The sequence below is a fragment of the Lepisma saccharinum genome, chromosome 6 (assembly GCF_977018435.1).
Source record: "Lepisma saccharinum chromosome 6, izLepSacc3.1, whole genome shotgun sequence".
NCBI lineage: Eukaryota > Metazoa > Arthropoda > Insecta > Zygentoma > Lepismatidae > Lepisma > Lepisma saccharinum.
Window position 1 is genome coordinate 76,506,242 of NC_139234.1, and position 23,905 is coordinate 76,530,146.

The 23,905-nt window shown below is 39.3% G+C and overlaps 2 protein-coding genes across 2 annotated transcripts in view; one reads left to right on the plus strand and one right to left on the minus strand.

Moving 5' to 3' along the window:
- The window catches only part of LOC145989118 (G-protein coupled receptor Mth2-like), a 122,795-nt gene that overhangs the window by 6,416 nt on the left and 92,474 nt on the right, over positions 1-23,905 (plus strand). The window lies entirely within an intron of this gene.
- Positions 1,253-23,883, minus strand: LOC145988891 (serine/threonine/tyrosine-interacting-like protein 1). Its single transcript, XM_083124177.1, has 2 exons — positions 23,481-23,883; positions 1,253-4,894 (listed from the first exon to the last, which is right to left on the minus strand). Exons 1-2 carry the CDS (start codon positions 23,539-23,541, stop codon positions 3,969-3,971), a joined length of 987 nt encoding a protein of 328 aa, XP_082980303.1. The 5' UTR covers positions 23,542-23,883; the 3' UTR covers positions 1,253-3,968.

Sequence of the window (23,905 nt, forward strand, 5' to 3'; positions counted from 1 at the left end):
AGTTCTAAGATAATAATGTTGAACTAATATTCAGCATATCTTTCACCTATTGGATACTAAACCTTTTCGAGCAAGGCCTCATCTCCAGGAAAATATCAACTCGGGCCAATCCCCGGCACCTAGCGACCTGTTGGGTGAGATGAGTCAAGGTAAAATGGATAATAAACCTTTTCCTGCTCCCACAAAAATAGGCAATAGTTAGGCTGGAGAGTTCAGTGAACAAACTGATCTCTAACTAACTTTGACTATCTTTCACCTATTATTTTTTGATTATGGAGATATTCCATGATCATTATAGAGATGTTCCATTATGAGCAATTATGAACCACAATTTCTCGTTTTTGAGACATTTATAATAGCGAGAAGATACGCCAATTTTTTTTGTCTGATCACTATTAAATAATTATCTTCATTACGGCAACTCTCTTAATTTCATTTATTTGCCGCACCGACTGCCATCTTTCGGTAATAAATAAAACTGTTGTGAAATTTTTCTATGATCGTGTCCGGGACCAATTTTAGAACCTCTTGTGTTCATTATGGTGTCTGATTTTCTCGTGGGGGATATCAGGTGCTATTTTTTCTGCATAAAGGGGCTCTGGGGTTCATCTATTCTCTAATATGTGCTTGGTGTCGATCAGGTCACCTTCACTATAGTGAAGGTGATCTGATCGACACCAAGCACATACTACGTGTGCTGCTGTACTTTCGCACCCCTATGTGCATTCATAGAACGAGACAATGCACCTTTTACCGATATCAACCTTGGTCAAAGCCTGTAGATTTTTTTGAACACTGTGTCTTGAGGTTTTTTGTTCTGAGTTTTTCTTCGTCTATTCTTCATCTTAGATATTAACTAACTAACTAACTAACTCTCTAGCCTTCTTAAACCCGAAGGTTCATGGCTGCAGCAACACAGGCCTTCCATCTGTCCCTATCTTGAGCAAGATCTATATACTCTTTTCCATCCCTACCGATTTCCTTTAGGTCCATCTCAACGTTGTCCCTCCATCTTCGTCTTGGCCCTCCTACAGGTCTCTTACCATCTGGTTTCCCAACAAGAATCCTGTAAACTCCTCTTTCCTCTCCCATTCGTGCCACATGGCCTGCCCACCTAAGTCTTCTTGATTTAATTATTCTAATAATATCTGGACATGAATACAAATTATGATATTCATCTTAGATATTGTTTATGAAAACTAAAAATATCTCATTTGTAAAAGTTACAAGATAATTTACAAGTTCGGTTCGTGAAAATATGGGTTTCTGAAGGGGAAAAAACATCGTCATTGTACATACAGGCATTGCATATAATTACAAATTCTCTTTATACATCTAACACGGACACAAAATAAGGTCATCCAAATTTCTCTTTATCAAAATTGCTTCTCCATAAAATATAATTCTGCTTATGTTAAACTTCATTATGCGTTTCACATTATTCTATTTACATCCAGTAATAAAATTGTAGCAATATTTCTACAGTAAGCACTGCTAGTAGACATTTCCAAAATCTTACATCAATTCACACTATCAAAATAGAGCGGCAGTGTTTAACTTTCCTTGCAATTTACCAAACCGTGTTTACCCATTTTGAAATTACAGGTTGCTACAGTGGCATAAAGATTGCCTGTAAACAGAACAAAGGCACCGATCGTATACAGAATATGTGAAGTTCCTTATTACTGTGTTTACAATAGTTTCACTAAAGTAGACATAACAAATACAGATATACAGAGGTATAATAATAGATAGGCCCAAGAAGTTAGTGAGTTAAGACCCAACATTCCGGAATGCCCTGTATTTTTTGTGAAGGCACTAGATGCGACACTGATACAGATGGTGTGCTTCCTGCTTTTCTTATTGAACTGCAGCAGCACCACCTGGTGGTTGGAACGATCTTTACTGAATTTCAAGCAATTGCTAACGTTGCGACATGTAATTCGAAGGCGAAGAAATTTTAAATAATTTGAAGAATTTTTGCACACAATGTTATTCAAACGTCATAGTAATTTAGAAATTGTCCTTATGGACAGAATTTATCACGTTTTCGACAAAAATAAAACTTTTTCACTTTGCACATTGCCAACACGTTCTTTCAAAAATGGGTACGTAAATGTCAATAATCGATCTTAATTCGTGAAATTTGGGGAAATTGATAGAAATAAATATTTTAAGCAACTGAAAAGATTTTGTTAGTATCATAGAACCCGTGTTATTCTTAAAGGCGCATCAATTTCCGGATAAAGACTCTGATAAAAACAACACAGCCATAAAACAATAAACAAAAAATGAAAATGTACAAAATTCATAAGAAAACAATTGTGCAACACAAGACGAAGAAGAGTGAGATATGTACACAATGCTCTGGAAAAAAATATACGGGAAGCAAATAAATGCAGTCTTTGTTAGTAAGTGCATTCGCAGGAAGACAGAATAAATATCTTAGCCATCACCGTTAAGGAAATGTTGAACTTTGCTTTGGATACTTGATCGGAATACGTAACTTGGCAGGAGGTTAGTTACACTGTGTATGTTCAAGGCAATGGTATCTTATATACTGTGTTAGATGCATGATCTGGCATCTCTGCAACGAAACAGTATGCAATCAGTCGCGAGACATTATTTTGTACGGCAAGAAGAGCTCAATTGAATATAACACATATCTATTGAAGGATGTATCAAATGTGTTATGTATTATGTTTACTGTCAATATTACTAATCTTTGGAAGTAACTTGTAGTTACTTCTAAGAAAAGTAACTTGATATACTTTTACAGTAATAGTTAAAATACCGTTTCTTCTCTTGTACAAACAACGCATGCTCCTAAAAATACGTAGATCGTCAATGTAGAATTATTTTAACGTTGTTTCTTTTATGTGTTGTATGCTATAAATTGCTAGGTGTCACCTCATTAAAAATATTTAAAATTACATCCTTAGAAAAGTTCTAAGTCTACGTTCAAATAAATTGGTCTGGATCGACCTACAGCTTAAAGTGGGATCTTAATCATCGTGTAATACACATTCACTCGGGAATTAAACAAGGAAGCTTTGAGAGCTTCTTGTGATATGTTTGATGTGAGCATTTTTTCAGGTATAAAATAGACTACCAACAAGAACATTTCTCATGAATAGATACTAAGAATGCACAACTTTCATATAAACACGTGACTCTGTTGCCTAAGTATGATGTTTTTCCAAGTTTTTCATATTAGCGCTTCCAGTGAATTTTCTAGATAAGTGATATAATTACAATACAACAAGGCATCAATCCATAGGCAGAATAGAAAGTTTTTATGCAAAAGTTTGTTTCCATAGTATCTATAAATCAACTGTAAAAGTGACTTTGGAGTTAATATTAAAGTAGCAGTATCTGTAGTTTTAAACAATGGCAGACCCAGGAACGTCACTGGAAGGGCGCGATTTTCAGTCTTGTACGGAAACGAAATTAGTAATAAGGTGTGTTTTATACAGCGTATATTGATACACTTGTAGGTTTAATTGTGTCTTCTGCAAATATGCTGTATAAAGAAACAAATTGCCGGAGTACCAAGTGAGGTGAGTGTAAAATCTGTGAAAAAGAAAAAAAGATCTGGTCTCTGCTCTATAGATTAGCGTATAGCACTGCACTAGGTTTGAATCTTGGATACGGTCTGGATTGTTCTCTTTTATCGCAATATCACAATTTATCCAATTATCGTGAAGCCTAATGTTACAAACAGGCCACGTAACATGAGTACTCAAAGACACAAAAGCTAAGCTTCGAGGATAATGTCGTCCCTGTAAAGCCTGAGAATTTTAGTAGGACACTAGTAGAACACACTGGCTAGTTTCCACCAGAATGTGCAACTTTATCTCTGCTCCCTAACATTTGAGATTTGTTTCTTGCCGTACAAAATGGTTCCGTGAACGATCAGCCATCTAGCACAGTGCATAACATGTCATTGATTCGAGGTCGAGGTATCGTCAGTAGCACAGATCTTCAGAGCTAGTTAGCTTCTTGCCGAACAGCTCTTCTTCCACCTTTGCGAGACTGTTGAGGAGTTTTTCCGTCGGTTGAATGGCCGGTCTGGATCTCTTGACGTAGTAGTACGCGTCCTCGAGGGTGCACATCTTCTCCTGCATGATGAAGGCTATGGCCAAGATAGCGCTGCGGTTGACGCCTTGGTCTCCATATATAAGCACCCGGCCGCCGTTCGCGAACGCTTCGTGGATGAATTCGGACAATTTCTTAGCGTGCGATAATATGTCCACGTCTTTGTTCTCGTTTATGGGCAGATTCAGGTAGTTTAGTGATCCCCCGACTCCAGGTCCTACGTCGGTCACAGAGACGATGTGGGTTAGGTGTAGACTGGACAGGACTGCCGCGTGCGCCGCCTGATCGGCACGTCCAAGGTACAACTGCTGATCCAAAACCACGGACGGGAACCATATCAAGCTCAAGGCGCGCTGTTGGAGCGAGATGTCGTCACTTGTCACCATGTACGGACACGACAACTCGATGGCTCTGAAGCCACCGGCTAGACAGAGCGGTTCAAGCTTCTTTTCCCTCAGATTCCGGCAAATCTTCCGGATTTTAGAGTCCGGTCTGCTCACCTCCGATCCGTCCGTGTCGTAGAAGACGATGTGGCAGTAGCGCGTAAGGTCCACGGTGTTGTCTTCCAGTGCCGTCCTGCCGTGCCACTTGGCTGTTACGACATGTCGGCGGACGAATCTTTCTTCGTCTCTTACGTCCACCAGGAGTAAATAGTCCGGGTTTCTGATGTAAGGAGCGTAGAAGCCGTCGTAGAACATGTTGTGGAAATTCCTGAGAGACAGGACCCCATCACTGCCTTCGTCATCTTCCAACTGGTTCGGTATCTGTTTCAAGTTCTTGCAGTCCTCTATTGACGCTGGAACGAGAACAAAACAATTTGTGTAAATAATCAGTTAAGATCTGCAATTATATTGATCGTACTTACATTCAGGGAACGTATTTATAAAGTGTTCGACATGTACATATATATTTAGTTAAAATAAAGAGGTTTTCTCTGGATATCAGACAGGTGTTCAATCCCTGAAGATGAGAGTGACGTCAGCTCTCGAAAGCACGGAAGTCTATCCGGAAATCACCTGGTTGATATTCCGAGAAAACCTCATTATTATTCGTCGCCATGAAAGCTTCAAGAATTATTGCATATATTTAGTTACTTTAATCAAAATATGTCCCGCCGTGCTGTCTAAGGCGTCATGCTTTGGACTCCGGCTGCGGGACACGCGGGCTAGTTCGGGTCTCCAGGGGAAAAGGTAACAACTTTCCTCCCGAGATTTCGGCCCGTGTTTGAACTGGTGGGCGCTCACCATCGTGAGGAAATTGGGGATCTACGAATGAGTAGCGTAACATACAACGACGACTGGGGGTTATCTCTGGAGCAAGACCGCGCATAGCGGCAGAGAAGGGGAGAGATCGAGTTGGCAGAATGAAGCAGTACACGTTGCTCGAAGGCTGATAACTGCAGTCGCTTCCCCTCCCTTCACGGAATCCCGTTATCTCTCGCGTGTTCATTGGTAGAGCCGTCTAGCGTCACTAGACTTGTTTTCGTTCGCTTGCTCCAGAGAGAACCGGAACAAGGTTACAGTTCATATGATGCGCTGCTCGGTGGCAGAACGGCTTAAATGCTCGACTTTCGATCTTGCCAACGATGATCCCGGGTTCGATTCGCGTTCTTTGGGAGTGTCCCTTCATCAATTTCACCTTCACTCATCCTCATTTTCGTGATCAGCCAAAAGTGACAGAAAAGCGACAGTATGTAACAAAAATCAAATCAAGTTAGTAATTTCCACTGGGTTGTATATAATGCATTATTAGCGTTATATAATTATTTATACCTACTTTTAAAATGTCTTTAATAATTGCAAAATGAGGCAATAATTTTAATAATTTCAGCATATAAATTGGTTTGTTTGGATTTTGTTTGTCTATTTTCTATGTATAAACAGGCTAATCGGGACTGGACCTACAGTTTACAGTTGAATCGGAATCACCATGTGCATCCATTGGGTATCAAACCAATGGTTACAAGGGACGATGTTACCAATACGCCATCGAGAAGGCCCGCATATAAACTGTTACAAGTTCTCTTGATGAAAAGCACGGAATCGGAATGTCATTCCTGCTCTCTTCTCTTTTGCAAGAATATATTAACGGCCATTACAAGACCGGAGATATGTTAAAGAAGTGGGGGAACTCATGTCGAAAGCTTTTTGTGCGCTACCTTCATTATGACAAAAGGAAGTGGGTTTGCTACAAGAATCGGTGGTGATCAAGATTGATTAATTTTATTTATTTCACTTCGCTGTTTTGTCACTTTTGGTTAATCGCGAAGATGAGGATGAGTGGCGATATGGTGAAATTGATTAAGGGATTCTCACAAAGAACACATATGAGGTGTCCGTGATTCGAACCCGGGACTTTTGGCGTCGTAGTGCGCTCTGCTAACCACTCCGCCACAGAGGTCGGCTGAGGGGATCAAGAGTTTGACATCCAGGTCTTAGGGAGATTTCACACCGAAGCGACATGCGACAAGCTGCAAGAGACACGTGTTGCTTGGAAGCGAACCCTCAGTAATCAATTCAACCTTTCGAACCGAAGCGACACGACAAGCTGCACGTGTCGCTTGTCCTCAGTATGTTGTTCGCTTATGTGCAGGGAATGCTTCACCCCAACGAGCTATCTACAAGAGAGCCCAACCGTAGGCTTGAACCTCTCATTTGTTGATGTAATAAAGTATCGATATGTACATTGTTTTAAGATTTAAACACAACGTTCATTTGGCTTTATCAAGTTTGTTGGTGCAGTTATCGGCTGTAATTTGCCTTCAACATCATGTAAACAGGCCGTGTTTTGCCATTTAAGACGCGACTGCTCTTGTTTGAAACAACCAGCACATGGAGGCTTCAAAATAGATCAGTCAACAGCCGGGCTGTGAAAGGTTCTGCTGAAATTGGTTGACAAATAACATAATACCAATTTCGTATTTGAGTTGTGAGTTTTTGTTTTTTTAGTCCATTTTATGTACAAATAGACTAATCCCGACCTAGAGTTTAAAGTGGGATCCGCACCACTATGTGTCTCCCGAGATTACTTATTTGCAAGGAGATGACGTTAACGCTTCGTCATCAATATTTTTATATTTGTCAACAATCCTACACGTAATTAAACTATTATTACTCTTTATGTATGCCAGAATTTATTTATCAATATTTAATTTCATGGGCACATGTTAACTCGTATATAAAAATCTTAAACACTGGAAAGAAAATTCTTAGGATCCAGGCATGATTTTAAAAAAAATATATATACCGAGACATGGTTACAAGAAGGTTTAGGTCTTCGCTTTATCCAGGCTGGAAAGTCTAGCGTATACAGTTTCAGGTCAGTGCATATTATTTCTCAGTTTCTCATGTGCAACATGCCTCTCCCGAGTTTCAATAACTTGCATAAATTTTACAACGTGATTTACATGTAACAATATCTCTTATGTTTTTATCGGGTGACTAATAAACTGATTAATGCAATTATATCGGTATAATCATGCAAAATGAGCAGAGAAACATGTGTGGCTTGCCTCCTTGGTGTAAAATCTCCCTCACAATTTGATCAAAGCCTGCGTGTCTGTCTGCCCCTTCCCCTTCGCACACACGACACACGCCATCAAGCAGTGTGTCACCCACCCACCCACACACCAGGTCACGCATTCACACACCTGATAATTGTATATCATCGGTATCGCTCTCAAGTTAAGCAAGCGTATTGACTTCCTCCTAGTTACAGGTCATCGAATGTAAGAAAACAAAGCTCTCTTTTTCATTTGCTTTGGATATCCAGGAGTGTTCGCCTCAAGGACGTGCATCCTTAGTAGTGCGATAAGGAAGTGTGTCTGTTGCTCCAATCAGGGTTGGCTGTCTCTGTTCGGTGTACAGAGAGTACAAAACAAACAGAATACAAACTGAAATCATTTGGTATTTAACACAATAAGGGAAAATGCAGTACTACGAGTAGAATGAATATGGAATATATATTGGGAAATGCTTAGAAATATGGAAATTATACATATAAATAACTAAAAATATGTGTTGAAAGCAAATGTATGTAAAAATATGGAACATATCATTTTTCGAGATTACATAATACAATTCGTAAAGATAATACAAAATAGCAGCGATCATCTTATGAAGATATGTATTTAGATATAAATCTGTTCCCTGCTTATGTGTTAGGCTTTGAGCGTGTAAACGGACATAAAGAATGCCAGTCGGACACTGACAGACAGATGGATCAACCAATCTATATCACTAGACCTATCTTTCAGCCAGTGAGAGATTAGGGAGGTGGTGGGGGCAGTTGCCTTCCCATATTTTACCACTTTTTGCCCCCGCAATATGGCTCCTTAATGTCTATCAGTTTTGGCACCCAAACTCCGCTACTGCTTTCAGCCTACCGGGCGACCGTGTTAATTCTTACTGCGTTATGCTAGTGTTTGTTATATATTTCATTCGAGCACATTTTACTCGTCTAGTAGTTTCAGAGTTATCATTGAGAAAGAGGACGGTATGGTTTATGTCCGCAGCGGCGAAAGTTTTAATTATTCTCTTTCCACACAGATGGCTCTGATAGCGGGTTCGCTGAAAAGTGGCAAACGCAGATTGTGCATTTAAACTCTTTTAATGTTTCAGGCGTGATAGTGATTTTTCACCTGTCGGAACGGAAGACATTCGACCCGTTGGACTGCTTGATTGGTGTCGGTGATGGCGCTAGCTACCTTCTTCCCCGACCCCTTCGTCAAACCACGAGAGAAGGGGAGAAAACCCTCCCTAGCCAGCTGAAGCCCCACAAAATCGATCCCACTTGTTTGGGGGAAGGGGGAGCTCAGGACGTTTATTACGACTCTTCAGAAAATGAGGGATGAAAAATTGTTACGTGAAAAATCGCTGCGTGTTTGCGTGGTTTCCGGAAAGAACGCTGTTTTCTGCTTTATCACTGTTACTTTCTTTGCTCTCGTGTAGACATGTAACAAAGTTTGATGATATACACGCTTTGGTAACGGCAAATCAATTGTGTGCGTGTGACGAGACCGAAGCAAGTTGAAAACTCGGGTGAAAAAGGCGACCATGCCTCTCGAAATGGGGATGATATCGAGGCGAGACGAAAAGTGGTAGTGTCTTCCTTTTTTTGGACCCGTCGTTTCGACACCAGCACTTGAAAACGGGATTTTATCGTGAATTTATGCAACCACACAGCAAGGATCACAATTGCCGCTAATCCAGACCCGTTCCTAGAAAAATCCAAATACTGTTGGAGTATTAGAACTGATTTTAAGGTGCAGCACTTTTCCAAAAATATAGTTTATTTCAAACGTATCGTTTGAGATGTATTTTAGGACATGAAATCAAGTAAAATGAACACACTTTGTTGCACCTTTTCGTAAGATTAGCACATTTATCCCCTCTGATGCTTCAGCACCTTTTCCCTTCCTTTTCTTTCATGTTTTGTTATAAAAATGGACAGAAACTTACATGATTTTCACTCTTCTTCAGCAGCTATGTCTTATAGTCTCATTTTGTAGAGTAGAACAAGAGCTATAAAATGGTATTATATAATCATTGCAGCCCCAATAGTTCGCAAGATAATGTAACCCGCGAGAGAAAGCACAAACCTCAACGAAACCTATTCGGCAGAACCATAGTTCTCTATGCGGTCCGCGCGCATTATATACAAAAGGCAGAGAAAAAGATAACTTTTTGTTTGCACCTTCTTGAAAACATTTTCAGAAACTTTTTTTCCTTTCCCGACCATCCCTGGTGATTGCCTACGCTATGGTAGTATTCTAGTTACAGCTAAACTTGCCATTATGGAATTGCCAAAAAACTCAACTCATCGATAAACCCGACAATCGGTAACAGTCGCTTACAGACAAAGGCTGTCACATGGCGTACAGATTAGAGCTTATTGTTTACATTCAATTCTCAGAAGTATTCAAAGAACACTGCATTCCGCAAATTAACAATGTTTTCACATTTCATTTCATTTTCTTAGACTAGCACCACTGAACAGCCATGATAGTTCTATATTTATAATAAAAATATTTTTAAAAATTACATGATACACATTAGCAATTATTCTTATAATGAAGAACATGTCTGAATGTAAGTTAACAAAGAAACGGCATATTTTCGCATCACGACTGGAAAGGGATTGAAAAGAAGGGACTGTTCACTAAAGTGGGACGTCAATCTATCAATGGTTATAAAATTTAAATTACCCAATATTGCAGATTGCAGACTTCTGGAGATGTCTGCAGGTCACAAAATATTCATTAATTTATTAATTCATTTATCGAAATTTTTGCCATGTCTGAATGTTATTTTCGTAGGTTTTTTTTTCATAAGTTCACATTAAAATAGCTGAAAGTGGCATAGCCCCCTTGCCTCCAATCCCCTTGTGTACAGGCCTGCACTACGGGATTGACTCAGTCACCACTAGAAATAAAATAGATATAGCTTACCTATAAATAGATGAAATCGTAAAATTAAAGTAAATTTGATTAGGTATATTTTTCATTCGTCTTTTCTTGGACCATCTCAGTAAAAGCAAAAAGGTAAAGCTAACTCCTGTGCATTGCACCGTACCATTAAGGCAATTAAGGGGGGTTTGGAGGTTAATCCCCAACGATTCTCGATTTTGGTCATAAAGGAGGTGACGTGATCACTAGTACGCTCCGACCGCAATTACCCCTCAGGGTTGCCCCCACCCTCCAGGTACCCATTAATGAGAGGTTGGGTGAGCCCTAGAGCCGCTTTATGCAGGGAAATCACCCGGTTCGGGAATCGAACACAGATCTCCCACGTAGAAGTCACATCCATAGTGTGAAATGAAATAACGAAACCGAGAAAACATATATATACGTATATGGTGTCATTTTAATGACGCCCACGGACCACAGATTCGTACAGAGGGCATCAAAACAAACAACTTTTCTCAGTAACATTTTTCTCGTTGGTGCGTCGACACTTATTTTTCAGCTCTCCAGATTATAATCTTTAAATGATATTGCAAATTTTCAGTTTTAATATATGAATTATAATAATTTCCACTAACAACTTCAGTTGCGGTATCCTGTTATAATGCAGTTCACCTGCTCCTTCACAAAGCCACAATTCTGTTCCTTTAACAAATAAATTACCGTACCATCAGCAACTGATTGATGTTGTTTTGTTTGTAACAGGAAGATTATTTTTAGCCCCTGTGGGGGCAGATGGTTCAGCGTTAGTTTAATCTGCTCCCTCCCTTGAGCGATTGTGAGATTCCTTTTTCTTGTGTATCCTTACTTCGGTAACTTTCGTGGTGGAAAAAAAGTTCATTTTGCCCGTTTCCCCTGTCGATTCTCAATTGGCTATGCAAAGGAAAACTTCCGAAATCTAGTTGCGTGAGAGTTTATGGAAGTTTGTCATCAATATACGATAATTGAACAAACCTGCCACTTCTCATTCAGAGCTAGACACTCTATCTCTCTCTCGCACACACAAACACACACCAAAAGAGAGAGAGAGAGAGAAGGGGGAGAGATCAAAACGAAGAGAAATAGAATGAGAGAAAAAGAGGGAAGGGACGAACAAAAAACAATAATGAAAAAGAGAATAGAATTTTATAGAGAGAATAAGAAAGACATGGAAAAAAATAAGGACTAAAAATGAAATAGGAAGAAATAATAATGAAAATAAAAACGAAAGATAGAATGAGGGAGTAAGAAAATAAAATGGAAAGAGATAGGTTGAGGGAAAGAACAAAAAATAGAGAGAGAAAGGGCGGATGAATAATAGAGAAAGACAGAAAAAGAGAGAGAATAAATCAAATATCGCAAGAAAGGAAGAATAGATAAATAAAGTTAAAGAGAGAGAGAGAGAGAGAGAGAAATGAAACAACAGAGACAGAAACAGAAATAGAGAAAGAGAAACAGAATCTCATGACAGAGAAGCAGAGCCTGCCCGAAAATAGCATTTTCCAGTGGTACAATTTACAGTAATGTGAACATAAAAATTTAAGGGACAAGAGAATCGTTGTGCCAGATAGTTCATATTTTGACACCAACATGAAATTTGGCACCAGTATGATGTTATAATAAAAATACCGTAGACTCGCAGGAAGTCAATCCACTCCAAATAAGTTGGGGGGGGGGTGTTTGTTGGCCAATTACTTCCAGAAAGCAGTAAATCTGTAACAAATCTGTAACTTCATACATCGAAAAGGATTTATGATAGAGATCTTTTCGTGACGTGGTTAACAGAGAACGTCACGTACCGTGCTGGACATCTATTTCCACGTGGTAACCCCCCAAAGGGAGTAACAATTTTTTCAGTTACGTCGTAGCGTCTGAAGAACGTCTTTATAAACGTAGAAAATAATATAAGTTATTTAAGGATTCGTGGACTATACTTCTGATTTAAAACATTTCGGTGCAACTTGAGAATGTCAGGAAATAAGGATAATGTAAAATATCTAGGGGTCAAAATCTTTAATGGAAACAAGGAACACCTTGTATCTTCCCCTTACCTCTGCTAAGTGTAAATTTCTCTCTCTCGGTCGCATATTCTATCTAACTTTATCTTTAAATAATAACTAGTCTTCAACCTCCCTACCCTACCCCTACCTACGGACCTGCATTCTCCTTACTTAAGGCCGTATCACACGGAACTGGATTTCCAGTTCGAGTGCCCTAGTTGGCGCTGAACTGTGTACCTGGGTGGAAATCCTGGACGCCGGGCTGGCTGCTAGACTATTTTTGAAGATTAGGCCATGTTCTAATTGCAACTGGCTTTCTCGGTTGGATTCTATGGAACAGCCAATCAGAGCGAAGTTTGGCCATGTGAAGATAATCTGTGATTATCGCTTCTCGATGAAAGAAAATGTAACAGAGATGATGTGCATTCGTGTTCATTAATTTAGGTATTTATGGAAAGCGATGAGATTTCTACGTGACAAATATGATTAGCCGATAATGAAAATCCTTATTATTACAAGTGTGACATATTTAGTTGAACAAAATATTTTTTTATTTCATACAAGAGTTCATTAAAAAGTTTGTTGAGTACACATTAATTACCATATTTTCATTCGAGCCAATTTGTAGTCCATACTTTTCTTTTTAATTTTTAAAAACAACAGTAATTCTCCTACAACGTTCTTCAAATCGCTCGTCTTATGTTTAGATTGTCTGCTCTGTGCAATGTCTTCTGGGAACAAAAGTGTACCGAACAAGTACGGTCTGAAACAAGTATCGTGTGAGGCGAAAGGTAGCAGATCGGTAGCCAGTCCAGCGCCAACTAGGACATTCCTACTGGAAATCCAGTTTCGTGTGATTCGGCCTTTATTGAACTACTTGTGACTCAACCTTCAACGCCGACCAGACTCAATTCAGAGAAGAAATATCTACTTTTCATGATTGCTCAACTTCTCTGGCCTCAGTTCAGTGACGTAAGCACCGTGTGACTTCTTTACGTACATTTCTTGAAGGTGAATTCTAAGTTTTGGGAAAAACTACGAAGAAAAAACCTAAAGGGAAAACCTCAACTCTGATTTTCTTCATGCAACCGAAGTATCGCCTCAGACAAGCTCCATTTGGCGTATGACGTCATCAACTCCTCTGACGTCCGGGAGGTGGCAGGAGAGTCGCATGACATAATCCATTCCATGATCTAAGAGAGGATTCGACACAGGAAGACCCATTACAAATAAATCTTGATTTTTTTACTTCCTAAAATAGATCGCCACTGACAAACATTCTCATGGCCGATTGCTAGCGAATGTTGACTGTTCTTTTTCTTTTCGTGTGCGTCTGTGGGCTTTTGCGATAACGATTTTAAACACTCGATCCACAGCAGGCAACTTTTAAAGTTTATTTTTACTTACACCTTAGCGCTAGCACGTTGATAATGTGGCACGTTTCGTGGTGCATATAGTATATAATTGTGGAAACTTCGTCCATTTTCGCAAGGTACTTGCAGGAAGTTCAAGCTATGTCTAAGATTACTCTTTGCTATTGTACAAAAAATGTTTGTAATTTAGAACGCTTCTCCAGATGGCAGGACGATCGATTAAACGATTCATAATGATCACTTGAATACTTCTATTTAGTTTGCGAGATAAATAGAATTGGTAAGACTTGTTTCCATGCCAAATCAATGTATTGTGTATCTGTTTTCAAACCTTTTACGCAACCTTTCGTGTCATTCATCCGTGCCAAATATCTCATGTGTGAGTACCATAGCTTTTGTGGCATGTGATGTATCGAGAGCTTAGAAACTGTGACTGATACCGCCATAAAACTTACGTTGCTTATAGAAATGACGTAGAATGTCCTTTCCATCTTGCTTGTGCGAGCAAAATAATAAAAAATGATCAATCGATATATTTTAAAGTACGATATCACAGAAGCCACTCTAGCTAGGGATTTTAGCGACACTGAGACGGTCTTTTAAAAATCTAAAGACTATGACACAAGAACAAACCATTCGAAACATGTTGATATGATACGAAGGAATAAGACGAGAATGAGTGTATGAGATCTAAGTAGGTATGGTATAATGTATGACAATCGAGAAGCAAACTTACATTACTATACGACTGTACATTCCACTAATTCATTGGTGGAAACTCTGAATCTGTGCAGCGTGGTTGCATACATTCTGGATAAAATTTTGTTTTTCGAACCAGAGAGGGGAAAATATTTTAAGAAAACGTGTTTGCCTGGATGACTTCTATACACCGTGAAACTTGGTGCTGTGACACAGGCACGTATCCAGAGGGGGGCTCAGGGGGCTCGAGCCCCCTCCGAAATGTTTCGATTTACACTAGATAAAATGAGTTTTTTTTGGCTTGTGTGTGTGAAATAAAATATTGTGATTATAATTTAAGGAGAGAGATATATATCGATGAAAGGCGGAGAATTTTCTAGTACCCTGAGGGATAACCCTATTATTGATAATATTGTATGTAAACTTTTCTTGCTCTTACGGTGTTGTCGCAACGAACTTGAGCATTATTTAAAGATTTGTCAGCATTTGGAAGTTGCACAACAAAACACTGTTGAAGGTAGCGCCATGAGTCGGGCGATTCGTTGCATTACTAATTCTCTGAAAAGCTCGAGAGGGAACGTTCTTGAATAGGAGGTGGAGTCGAACTACTGGCAGTATTAACAAAACATTTTATGTGCGGAACATTCCAGAATATAATATGAATATAAATACGCGAATTCAATTTCACAGTTGGTCTGTACAACAGAATTATTCAATAAGACTTCAGGAGTAACTGTGACAGTGTCCATTGACAATTTTATAAGATGTAGATATTCGGGGGGAAGGGGGGGAGAGGACTAGTGATACATTTTCCTGGAAAGTGCTGAAGTCTACCACTAGTACAAGTTCGGGTCCAAAGCTGAAGACATTGCCGACAGTGTAGTGCTAGTTTCGGGTCATGAGCCGAAGAGATCGAAGGTCTCTAAAGTAAATATTTCATCAGTAATGGGCATTGGAGCATCATTTTTTTTTTTTTAAAAAAAAAAAAGGAAATAAGCTGCACAGATCGACTGAAAATCTAAGTTTTGAGTGACGATTTATTAGTGACCTGACCAAGTTTCGTGTATGCAGTCCGAGAGTTTCGTGGGTTAAAAAATGACTTTTAAGTCAACTGTTTTGGAAAAAACACCCAAACACTAACTACCACAAAAGGGCAGCCATGAAGGCCCAAAATTGTATGAATGTCGAGAAGAGAAAGCAAGAAGATGTTGCATATGTGGAAATTTTAGCGGAAAAAGCAAGCTGGACCATGACCCCAAAACCAGGGTCTCTGGCATATACCGTGCCATTCTTTGTTCTACCAAGTGAGCTACCGAGTCACCCTTGGTGCTATAGAGCAATGGCACAGTATGCCTGGTCGAGCCTGCATTTTACGCTAAAATTTCTGCATAGCACATGTCTTGTGTATGCCTAACCGTAAGATGTTGCCTGTTTAATTAACAAGCACAGAGAAAGGGGATAGAATAAAACTAAGGGACATTCCCACCGGTTGACAAGATATTTTTCTTCTGTGGTCAACACGAGCTGCCGTTTCAAGGTGACAATGAGATTGACTCACCAGGTTTCACACCGAAGCTTCACAAATCGAACACAGGCTTGTGCAGCCTGTCGTGCCGCTACGGTGTGAAAAGTTTCTGTTGATTGGGTCACTCATTGCAAAAAACGACGTGTGTGTGCCTTCGGTCTGAATTCTTCCTAAATCTTGAAGATCCAAGTCATAAGGATGGAAAATTAGGATTTTTGTTAAAATTACGTTTCGAAGGCAGGCGACAACACCATAAAGGATCATATACAAACCTGGGAGAACACATTCGAATAGATTGTGCATTGCATAACAGCTTCGTGAAACGGACACACATACACATACCGAGATCGTTTCGGCACAAACACAACATTCGTACATTGCAACAGAGGAGTCGAGTGATAAAAATGTCCCGATGTCACGTTCTGAAAGAAAAGAAAGAAAGAAAAAAAACAGCAGCTTAAACAGTGGCAGATTTAGGAGATAGTTGCTCTCCATTTTTGGCCCCACACTATGGCTTTTTAATGCTAACCTTTGTCTACCAACAGAAAGTAAACTTTTCTTGCCCCCTCCCCCCCTCTGTTTTGGAACTATATCGCCCGCATCGACCTTAAACCTTGCGACGTTCTATCTATACTCCTGTAAAAAAAAAATATATTTAGCCCCCCCCCCCCCCGAAAAGAATTTCTGGATACGTGCCTGCTGTGACACGCTGAATATGTTGTTTATATACCGAGACTCGAATTCGAGCTCTTGGCCTACACGAAATTTGGTAAATTTTAAAGACCTTCGAAATCCTAACCTACAGTTCGTCTGCGTTGGTCGGGACCATCGACGCAAGTGCGCATGCGCTAACAGAACAAGTCCAGCGACATAATACGCACGGGAAGCAGGTCTCGTGGAAATCGTGTTTTTCCACTTCGAAAGGATCTGTTGCAGTTGTGGCAACCATCACAAACGAGCGATAAGGTAAACAGCCGAACGCCTGCAAGCAGACCACTGATATGAAACCCACAGACGGATAGTTTTGTGCATATTTCTGCCTACTTCCCCTTTCAGAAATGAATTCGTCCGATCGAGCTAGTTTCGTTTTCCGCTGACTAACAGTGTACGAAGTTACGACGGGCCCTTATATATGTTCGTTGCAGTCAACTGAAAGCATGCAAGTGTGGCTCAAGTTACCCGGGCGAACCCTCTACAAATTTCCATCCCTAATAAAAACCTTGACCATATTCATATTTACGGTTTTAAATAACAAAAATAACACCTTTATTTTTTAAATACTGTTAAAGAATACATTTATTGTAGGTATATGCATTTATTTAATATCTACATAATCATATTAAAATAACAGTATTTCACTCAGCTAAAATTGCTACATTATTTTGCATCATATTTATTATGTTCTGCAGCAGTAACTTCAATTAATTCTTGTATACACATATCTAACTCTTTTTGAAGCAAATAGCCACGCTTATATGATCAAAAATAAGGTTTGGCGTCCGCCCCCGCCCCCTCTCCCCAAGAGCGACGCATCGAACAGTCGCTCTGTCGCCCGGCTCTTAAACCGTCCCTGAAAGCAGACCGCGCCATGAAAATTTTGGAACGGGTTTCCTTAAAATATATATTTTTCTAAAATATATGTAAAAAAAAAAAAAAGTGACATCATGCTGCAATATGTGCGATTAGGCGAGGAAGGAGATGGATCAATACATTTCTATAGTGATTAATTTACTTTAGTTGTTCAAAGTCACTTTTGCTACTAAATGCACCATATTTAATCCATTACATGAAAGAAAGGAAGAATTGTGAGCAGAAGAATTAAAGTGTTCAGAAAGCTTAAAAATTATACTTTCAGTAATCTGTAGTAGTAGACACGCTGTTTTAATTAAGCGCTTTATGGGGATTACGACATGATCTAAAGGGGACGGGGAGGGTGGGGGGGGGGGCTTTGCTCCCCTGATTCAAGGATCTACCAAAAACTGACCCAACGAACAAATGTAGTGCCTTCGTGTCGTGCATACATAAAATTGAGGGCAATATTATTGTGTTAAGTGCTATTAGAGCAAAATTATAAAATTTGAAACGCCACAATAATATATTAAGAATAAAGAACAACATAAATAATTTTCTAATTAATTGATAATTGATAATATGGTAGCTATACAAAAGAGATAATCATTTATGACTGGTTTAATTTTTTTTTAATAACAGTCGAATAACAGTTGTTGCATAGCGGCCAATTTGGTCTTGGGCTACAGTTTGAATATTTTCACCTAATATTTCAAATATTTAAACACACTACAATCATCATCGTACTACTAATATTACAGATGAAAAAATGGAGATGCGAAATGGGGTGCTGCTAGTACCCTCCCTAACCTGGCATATTTCTATGTTTATCGGAGTCTACACCAACTCGAAACACTTTTGTATTGAATTGGATCTAGCACAAAAGGACAACAACGAAATCTTAGGCTGCAATGACAACTGGTGTTGAAGTTAGACATTTGAATAGAAAAACTCATTTGTTTGAATTAACAAAACACGTTTGGTTAACATTTTTGGTAAGAATAAACAAAAATTTGGTAACCTTTCCAAAATTTGGTAATTTTGATCAAATGTTTTGGTAACCCAAAATAATTGTCCACGATTACTAAAAGATTCGATGCCGGTAGCCATTACTATAAAGAATGTTGCATGGTGAACAGTGAAAAGAGCGCTGCTGACGGTTTTCCTTTTGTAGGGAGACATTTTTGTTTTTGGGTGATTTCAATACTTTTGTTTGTCTGTGCATAACACTATATTATTCATAGTGGAAGGGTGATTAAAGTTTTACAGTTTTATCACGTCATTGTAGATAGAATAACGATTCCGGACATGTATTTCTTTCAGTTGTAAAGATGTGGCGCTTGTAAATTTTTGAGGTTATCGTTATTGATGGCGTCGTTCCCTAAACCGACATACGTCAATAATTGGGCTCCCTAAACGGTTGCGCGAGATGAAGATATCCTAGATTATGAATGTATTTTGGTGAAGGACTTTATTCTGAAGATGCCAGTGGTGAAGAATGGATAATGAGTATCATGTGCAATCTTTGGGCTCATGTTCAATGTGCAGGTGCAGAACATGACCTATACGTCTGTGTTTTCTGTAAATGACATGCCATTGAGGGCTAATAGTCCAAAGAAATTTCATTTTGTTCATGATGATTAAAGGAATTGCTTTATTCTCTAATAGAAACCATTTACATATATTTGTTTGTGTTGCTTTCTAATTTAATTCCTCACTTAAACAGGTATGTCGGTTTAGGAACCCATTTTCTCAGATGGTATAATTGTACCTTTTTGAGAAAACTATTATGTGGAACAAAATGTTGTTGCAATAGACATGAATTCATTTACACAATGATGTATTCCACATCGGAAAATTCCTTCCCTACCCTACTCAGAGTTGAGTAAAAAACAAAATGCTATGTCGGTTTTGGTGACTTTCCTCTACTTAAAAAATTTGATACTGATGAACAATTAGCCTACTAAAATAATTTGATACTGATGAACAATTACTAAAATAATTTGGTCCTGGTGAACAATCATTTTGTTTGTTGTCTATTTCAATTAATATCAGGAACTATTGTTTGGTTATCCTAAACAAAATGTTTACTTCTGTGTCAGGTTCTTAAATGTTACTAAACAAACTCAAATTTAAAGCTCAAGTAATTCGGCTATAGAGATCTGGGAGATGAAGTTCCTTCTAGGGACTTTCATGTGATATACAACGCGATAAAGATTGTAATAAAAATGTATTTAAAATCAACTCCCATAAGAAATGATCCCATGTAGGCCCAAGATGGAAACAAGATATTAAATTGACAAGTTTTAAAACCACACCGAAAATATCAAAATCATTTTTAGTAAACTTTGGCAACTTCAACGAGCTGTAACATCAAAACCGTCGACATATTAGTCTGATATTTGAGATTGTTCATCCTACAATGCACATGTTACTAAAATCAGAAATGATGAAGTGAAATTTGTGTAAAACTTGTGTTGATTTGGCGTGGAATAACTCTGTAGGTTAGTCATGAAGTGAGAAGTAAGCGTACATTAACTTCATGGTACATCCCAGCATTCACTTGGATTTACTGATGAAAATCACGAAAAATGCTTAATTAAATGCTGATCTACCTTGCGGTTTTGAACCTGTAACTTTCCGAATAAGAGTTCGTCACCAAAACGACTCGTAAAATCGCGTTCGGTTGCATCTTCACAAGTACAGTCAAACGTTAATGTATAATTTATATAGTGTAAATACCTTAACCTATTTACAAGGCATGGAAAGTTATTCATAAACTGTAAGAAGACGAGACCGAGTCAAGACACTTCGACACCGAAAAGGAAACGAGAACGAGACTTTGAAATCTCTCATCTTGTCTCGTATGTGAGGAGGTTTGTCTCATTCTCGTGTCGAGTTGAGAATTCTTGTCTTTTTCTTGGTCTCGTCTCGATTTATAAAACATCCCTCTTGTTTTCGTCTTTACCCTCGAAATGTATCGTTTAAACAATATGCGCAGCACAAACAATTATATCATATATAGGTCATCTTATTTTGGTCGCAATTAACGTGAAATTTTATCCTGAATGTGTACTTAATGTTTCTACCTTACATTGTTCGATCGAACAATCGAAAAATGGAATTTTGATCCTGAATGTGTGCAACCACGCCACACAGATTCAAAATTGCCACTGAATCAACCTCGCAACGACAGCATCGGCGTTTGGGTGCCAAAACTGGGAAGGTGGGTGGGGGGGGACAAGAACAGATTTATTTATCTTGGTAGACAAGGCTTAGGATTAAGCTAGTGTTATTCTTATATGTTCACTTACCAGATTTTGTATTTAAAATAGCTGTACCCAGTGGCGGTGATTGGGTTCCAAAACTACGGGGGCAAGATGCTAAAACTGTGGGGGCAAGAACAAATTACTTTCCCTTGCTAGATAAGGTTTAGTATTGCGCTGGGACAAAAGTGGCAAAACGTTGGGGGCAACTCCCCACGCCCCCCCCCCCTTAATCGCTGCAATTTACTATAAATTACCATAAACAATGGCCAATCTATAAAGGATCAGGTAGATATCCACTTGATGTGACTACAGAAGTTTCATAGCAAAGTAAATTCGGTTTCTAGCGTTCCCGATGGCGTAGATGTAACGTTGTCGCCTTGTAATCAAGGAATCCCGGGTTCGATATCCGGTGGAGGCACATAGTGGTTCTCATCCCACTTTAAAGTGTAGGTCCAGTCCCGATTAGCCTTTCTGTGCATGAAGTGGACTTAAAACAAAAACTTAACTCAAATAATTTGTTTCTTACCAAACTCTCGAAAGAAACCGAGCATCTCGGTCTCGTGTCTATTCTTAAAATGGCCTCTGCCCCGTCTCGAATCTCTGGACGAGACTTCGTATCCGAGACTCGCGGTCTCGTTTCGGGTTGTTAAAAGGACCAAAACAGCCTTACTCTCATTAAGGCCATTATTATTATTGTCATTATGCTTTGTTTAATGAGTGCAGTACGACTACTATGTAAGCGAATGCTGGAATTGTAACTTTAGCAAAGGACGCTTCCTTCAATTTGCTTCCTTCTTTCTTTCCATAGTTCGTTTTCAAAACTTTCCCGTCGCCATTAACCTAACGAAATAAGTATACGACGTAGGTATATTTATTGAAATTCCGTGACAACAATATAAAACAAAATAATGAAAAGAAGAAAATAAGTAGTTAAAGCTTTAAGGGTTGTTGTTTCGAACTCGTGGCAGGTCATTGGTGTTCCACAGTTTCACTGTGTTCTTTCATCCTTCATCCTCATCGTCGCGATTAATTGTGATGACCAAAAATATAATACAGAAGGACGTTTTGAATTGTTTCATGTAATAGTGAGAATGAGTATCAGAAGCAACGCCAGAAAACATTTACAAGGAGGCAGAGCAGGGGCGGTTCCAAGGGTGGACATAACGGAGGGGGCACAGCCCATCTTAAATTTGGTTGGCCCTCCTGCTGGCCTACTCTTGTCAAAATCTAATTGACAAATTTCGTGATAAAAAATGAAAGTATTTAGTTAATTATGAATATGATGAGACACCTTCGAAGATTCGAACCCAGGATCTCTGATTTCGGAGCACACTCGATTAACCTCGGAATCATGGATTACGTTTAAGACATTTTCAATGCAACATTTGAATCTGTGTAATTTTTGCTCCAATATTTGAAATTTGTATTCCTTGTTTGGATTACATAATAGCAGTATCAATATCATAATCATCTTTTCAAGATATGACACACCCAAATCTTTTGAAAGTCATCCAGTTACCCACTCTCATCAATTGAATGAGTTGGTGTTTTAAGTCCTCTTTATGCACATTAAAGCAAATCGGGACTGGACCTACAGTTTAAAGTTGGATTCGAACCATTGTCTCTTCACCGGGTATCGAATCGGAGACCCCTTTATTACAAGGCGCCATCGGGAAGACCCCACTCTTATCAAAAAGTCTGGGGTAGTGGCAGATTAGAGCACACAAACATTCTCAGATATTCCAAAACTACTGCAGAATATTGAGTCAAATATATTTTTTTAAAAAACTGGGTCAACTTTTATGGGGGCGTGGCCCACTCTGGCTCCCCTTTAGCTTCGCCACCGATGAATATCAGACAAGCACAGTCCACGAACAATTTGCACAGATCCACAAATCGTATTCGGTGTTATTGTAATCGGGCAACACGAACACTGCGTCGACGAACTTACTGCGAATCGCTTTAACATGTGCTCTATTCAGATCGAGGTTGTTGGCCCTTGAGCAAAAAAAAAGGCAGCCCAACGCCAACCTAGCCCAAACAAATTCGCCGATGACATCACTGGACTCAACGATTTACGTAAATCCCGGATTTCCGTCTTGTCCATCACGCACATGTTGACAATCCGTGGCTAGGCAAGCGTGTCATTTCGGTGCCGTACTGCTAAAATGTCTGCCTCTTGCATTTCGGTAATCATACGTCTTCTTTTAACACCAGTCCAGATCGCTATGTAGTGTTTGTTTTCGCGTAATCCTCCCATTAGCGGTGGAAGAATTGTTAACTCAACGTAAAGAATCAAGCAATGAGATAAGACAACTAAAAACACGAGCAAAACCTGTTCAAAAGTTGTAGAGCGATCGGCTTGAAAGCAACGCTAAATTTAGACACGTCGCGTATTACGGAAGAACCCTAAAACGTGACACAAAAAAACACCACATTGTTTTGCTTTCTTGCTGACTCGTTTGTCATTTGTTTTTTTGTTCTTGCTGCAAAATGTTCACTCACCTAATTGGTACTGGTTCAGGCGACTCAAAGCTGATTTGTTCCTACTTCCGGCGCAACCCATGTCTCCTGTTCGAGTGCTTTAACTCAAGACACCATGTTATTTTTAGTTACAGCAGCGATTGCACCAACTTCTGTTTCTGTACTACATCTCGCAGCTCTGGTCGGAACGTAGGGGTAACAGATCTCAGCCTGCCCGCTGACCGATCGGAAGCGAATTTACCCGAAGCGATCCGAACGATTTCTTTAGGCTAATTGTTGTGTTGTACTGCACAATAGATTCGGACTGATTTCAGAGTTTTAACATCTGTAGCGTACAAGGGGCTCACTTCGTAGGGTGACGTTACGACATTTCAATCGATTTTACAGAGCCTTTGTCTGTCTGGGCCAAACAGATGACTGTCGAAAAGTGTCCGCGTGTGTTGTGA

Excerpts from the sequence above, each read along its gene's own strand:
- LOC145988891 (XM_083124177.1), bottom strand. The coding sequence starts at position 23,541 with ATGGGTTGCGCCGGAAGTAGGAACAAATCAGCTTTGAGTCGCCTGAAC. Across the intron at positions 4,895-23,480 it reads CCTGAACCAGTACCAATTAG|CGTCAATAGAGGACTGCAAG; the intron begins GTGAGTGAACAT and ends TTCTCGTTCCAG.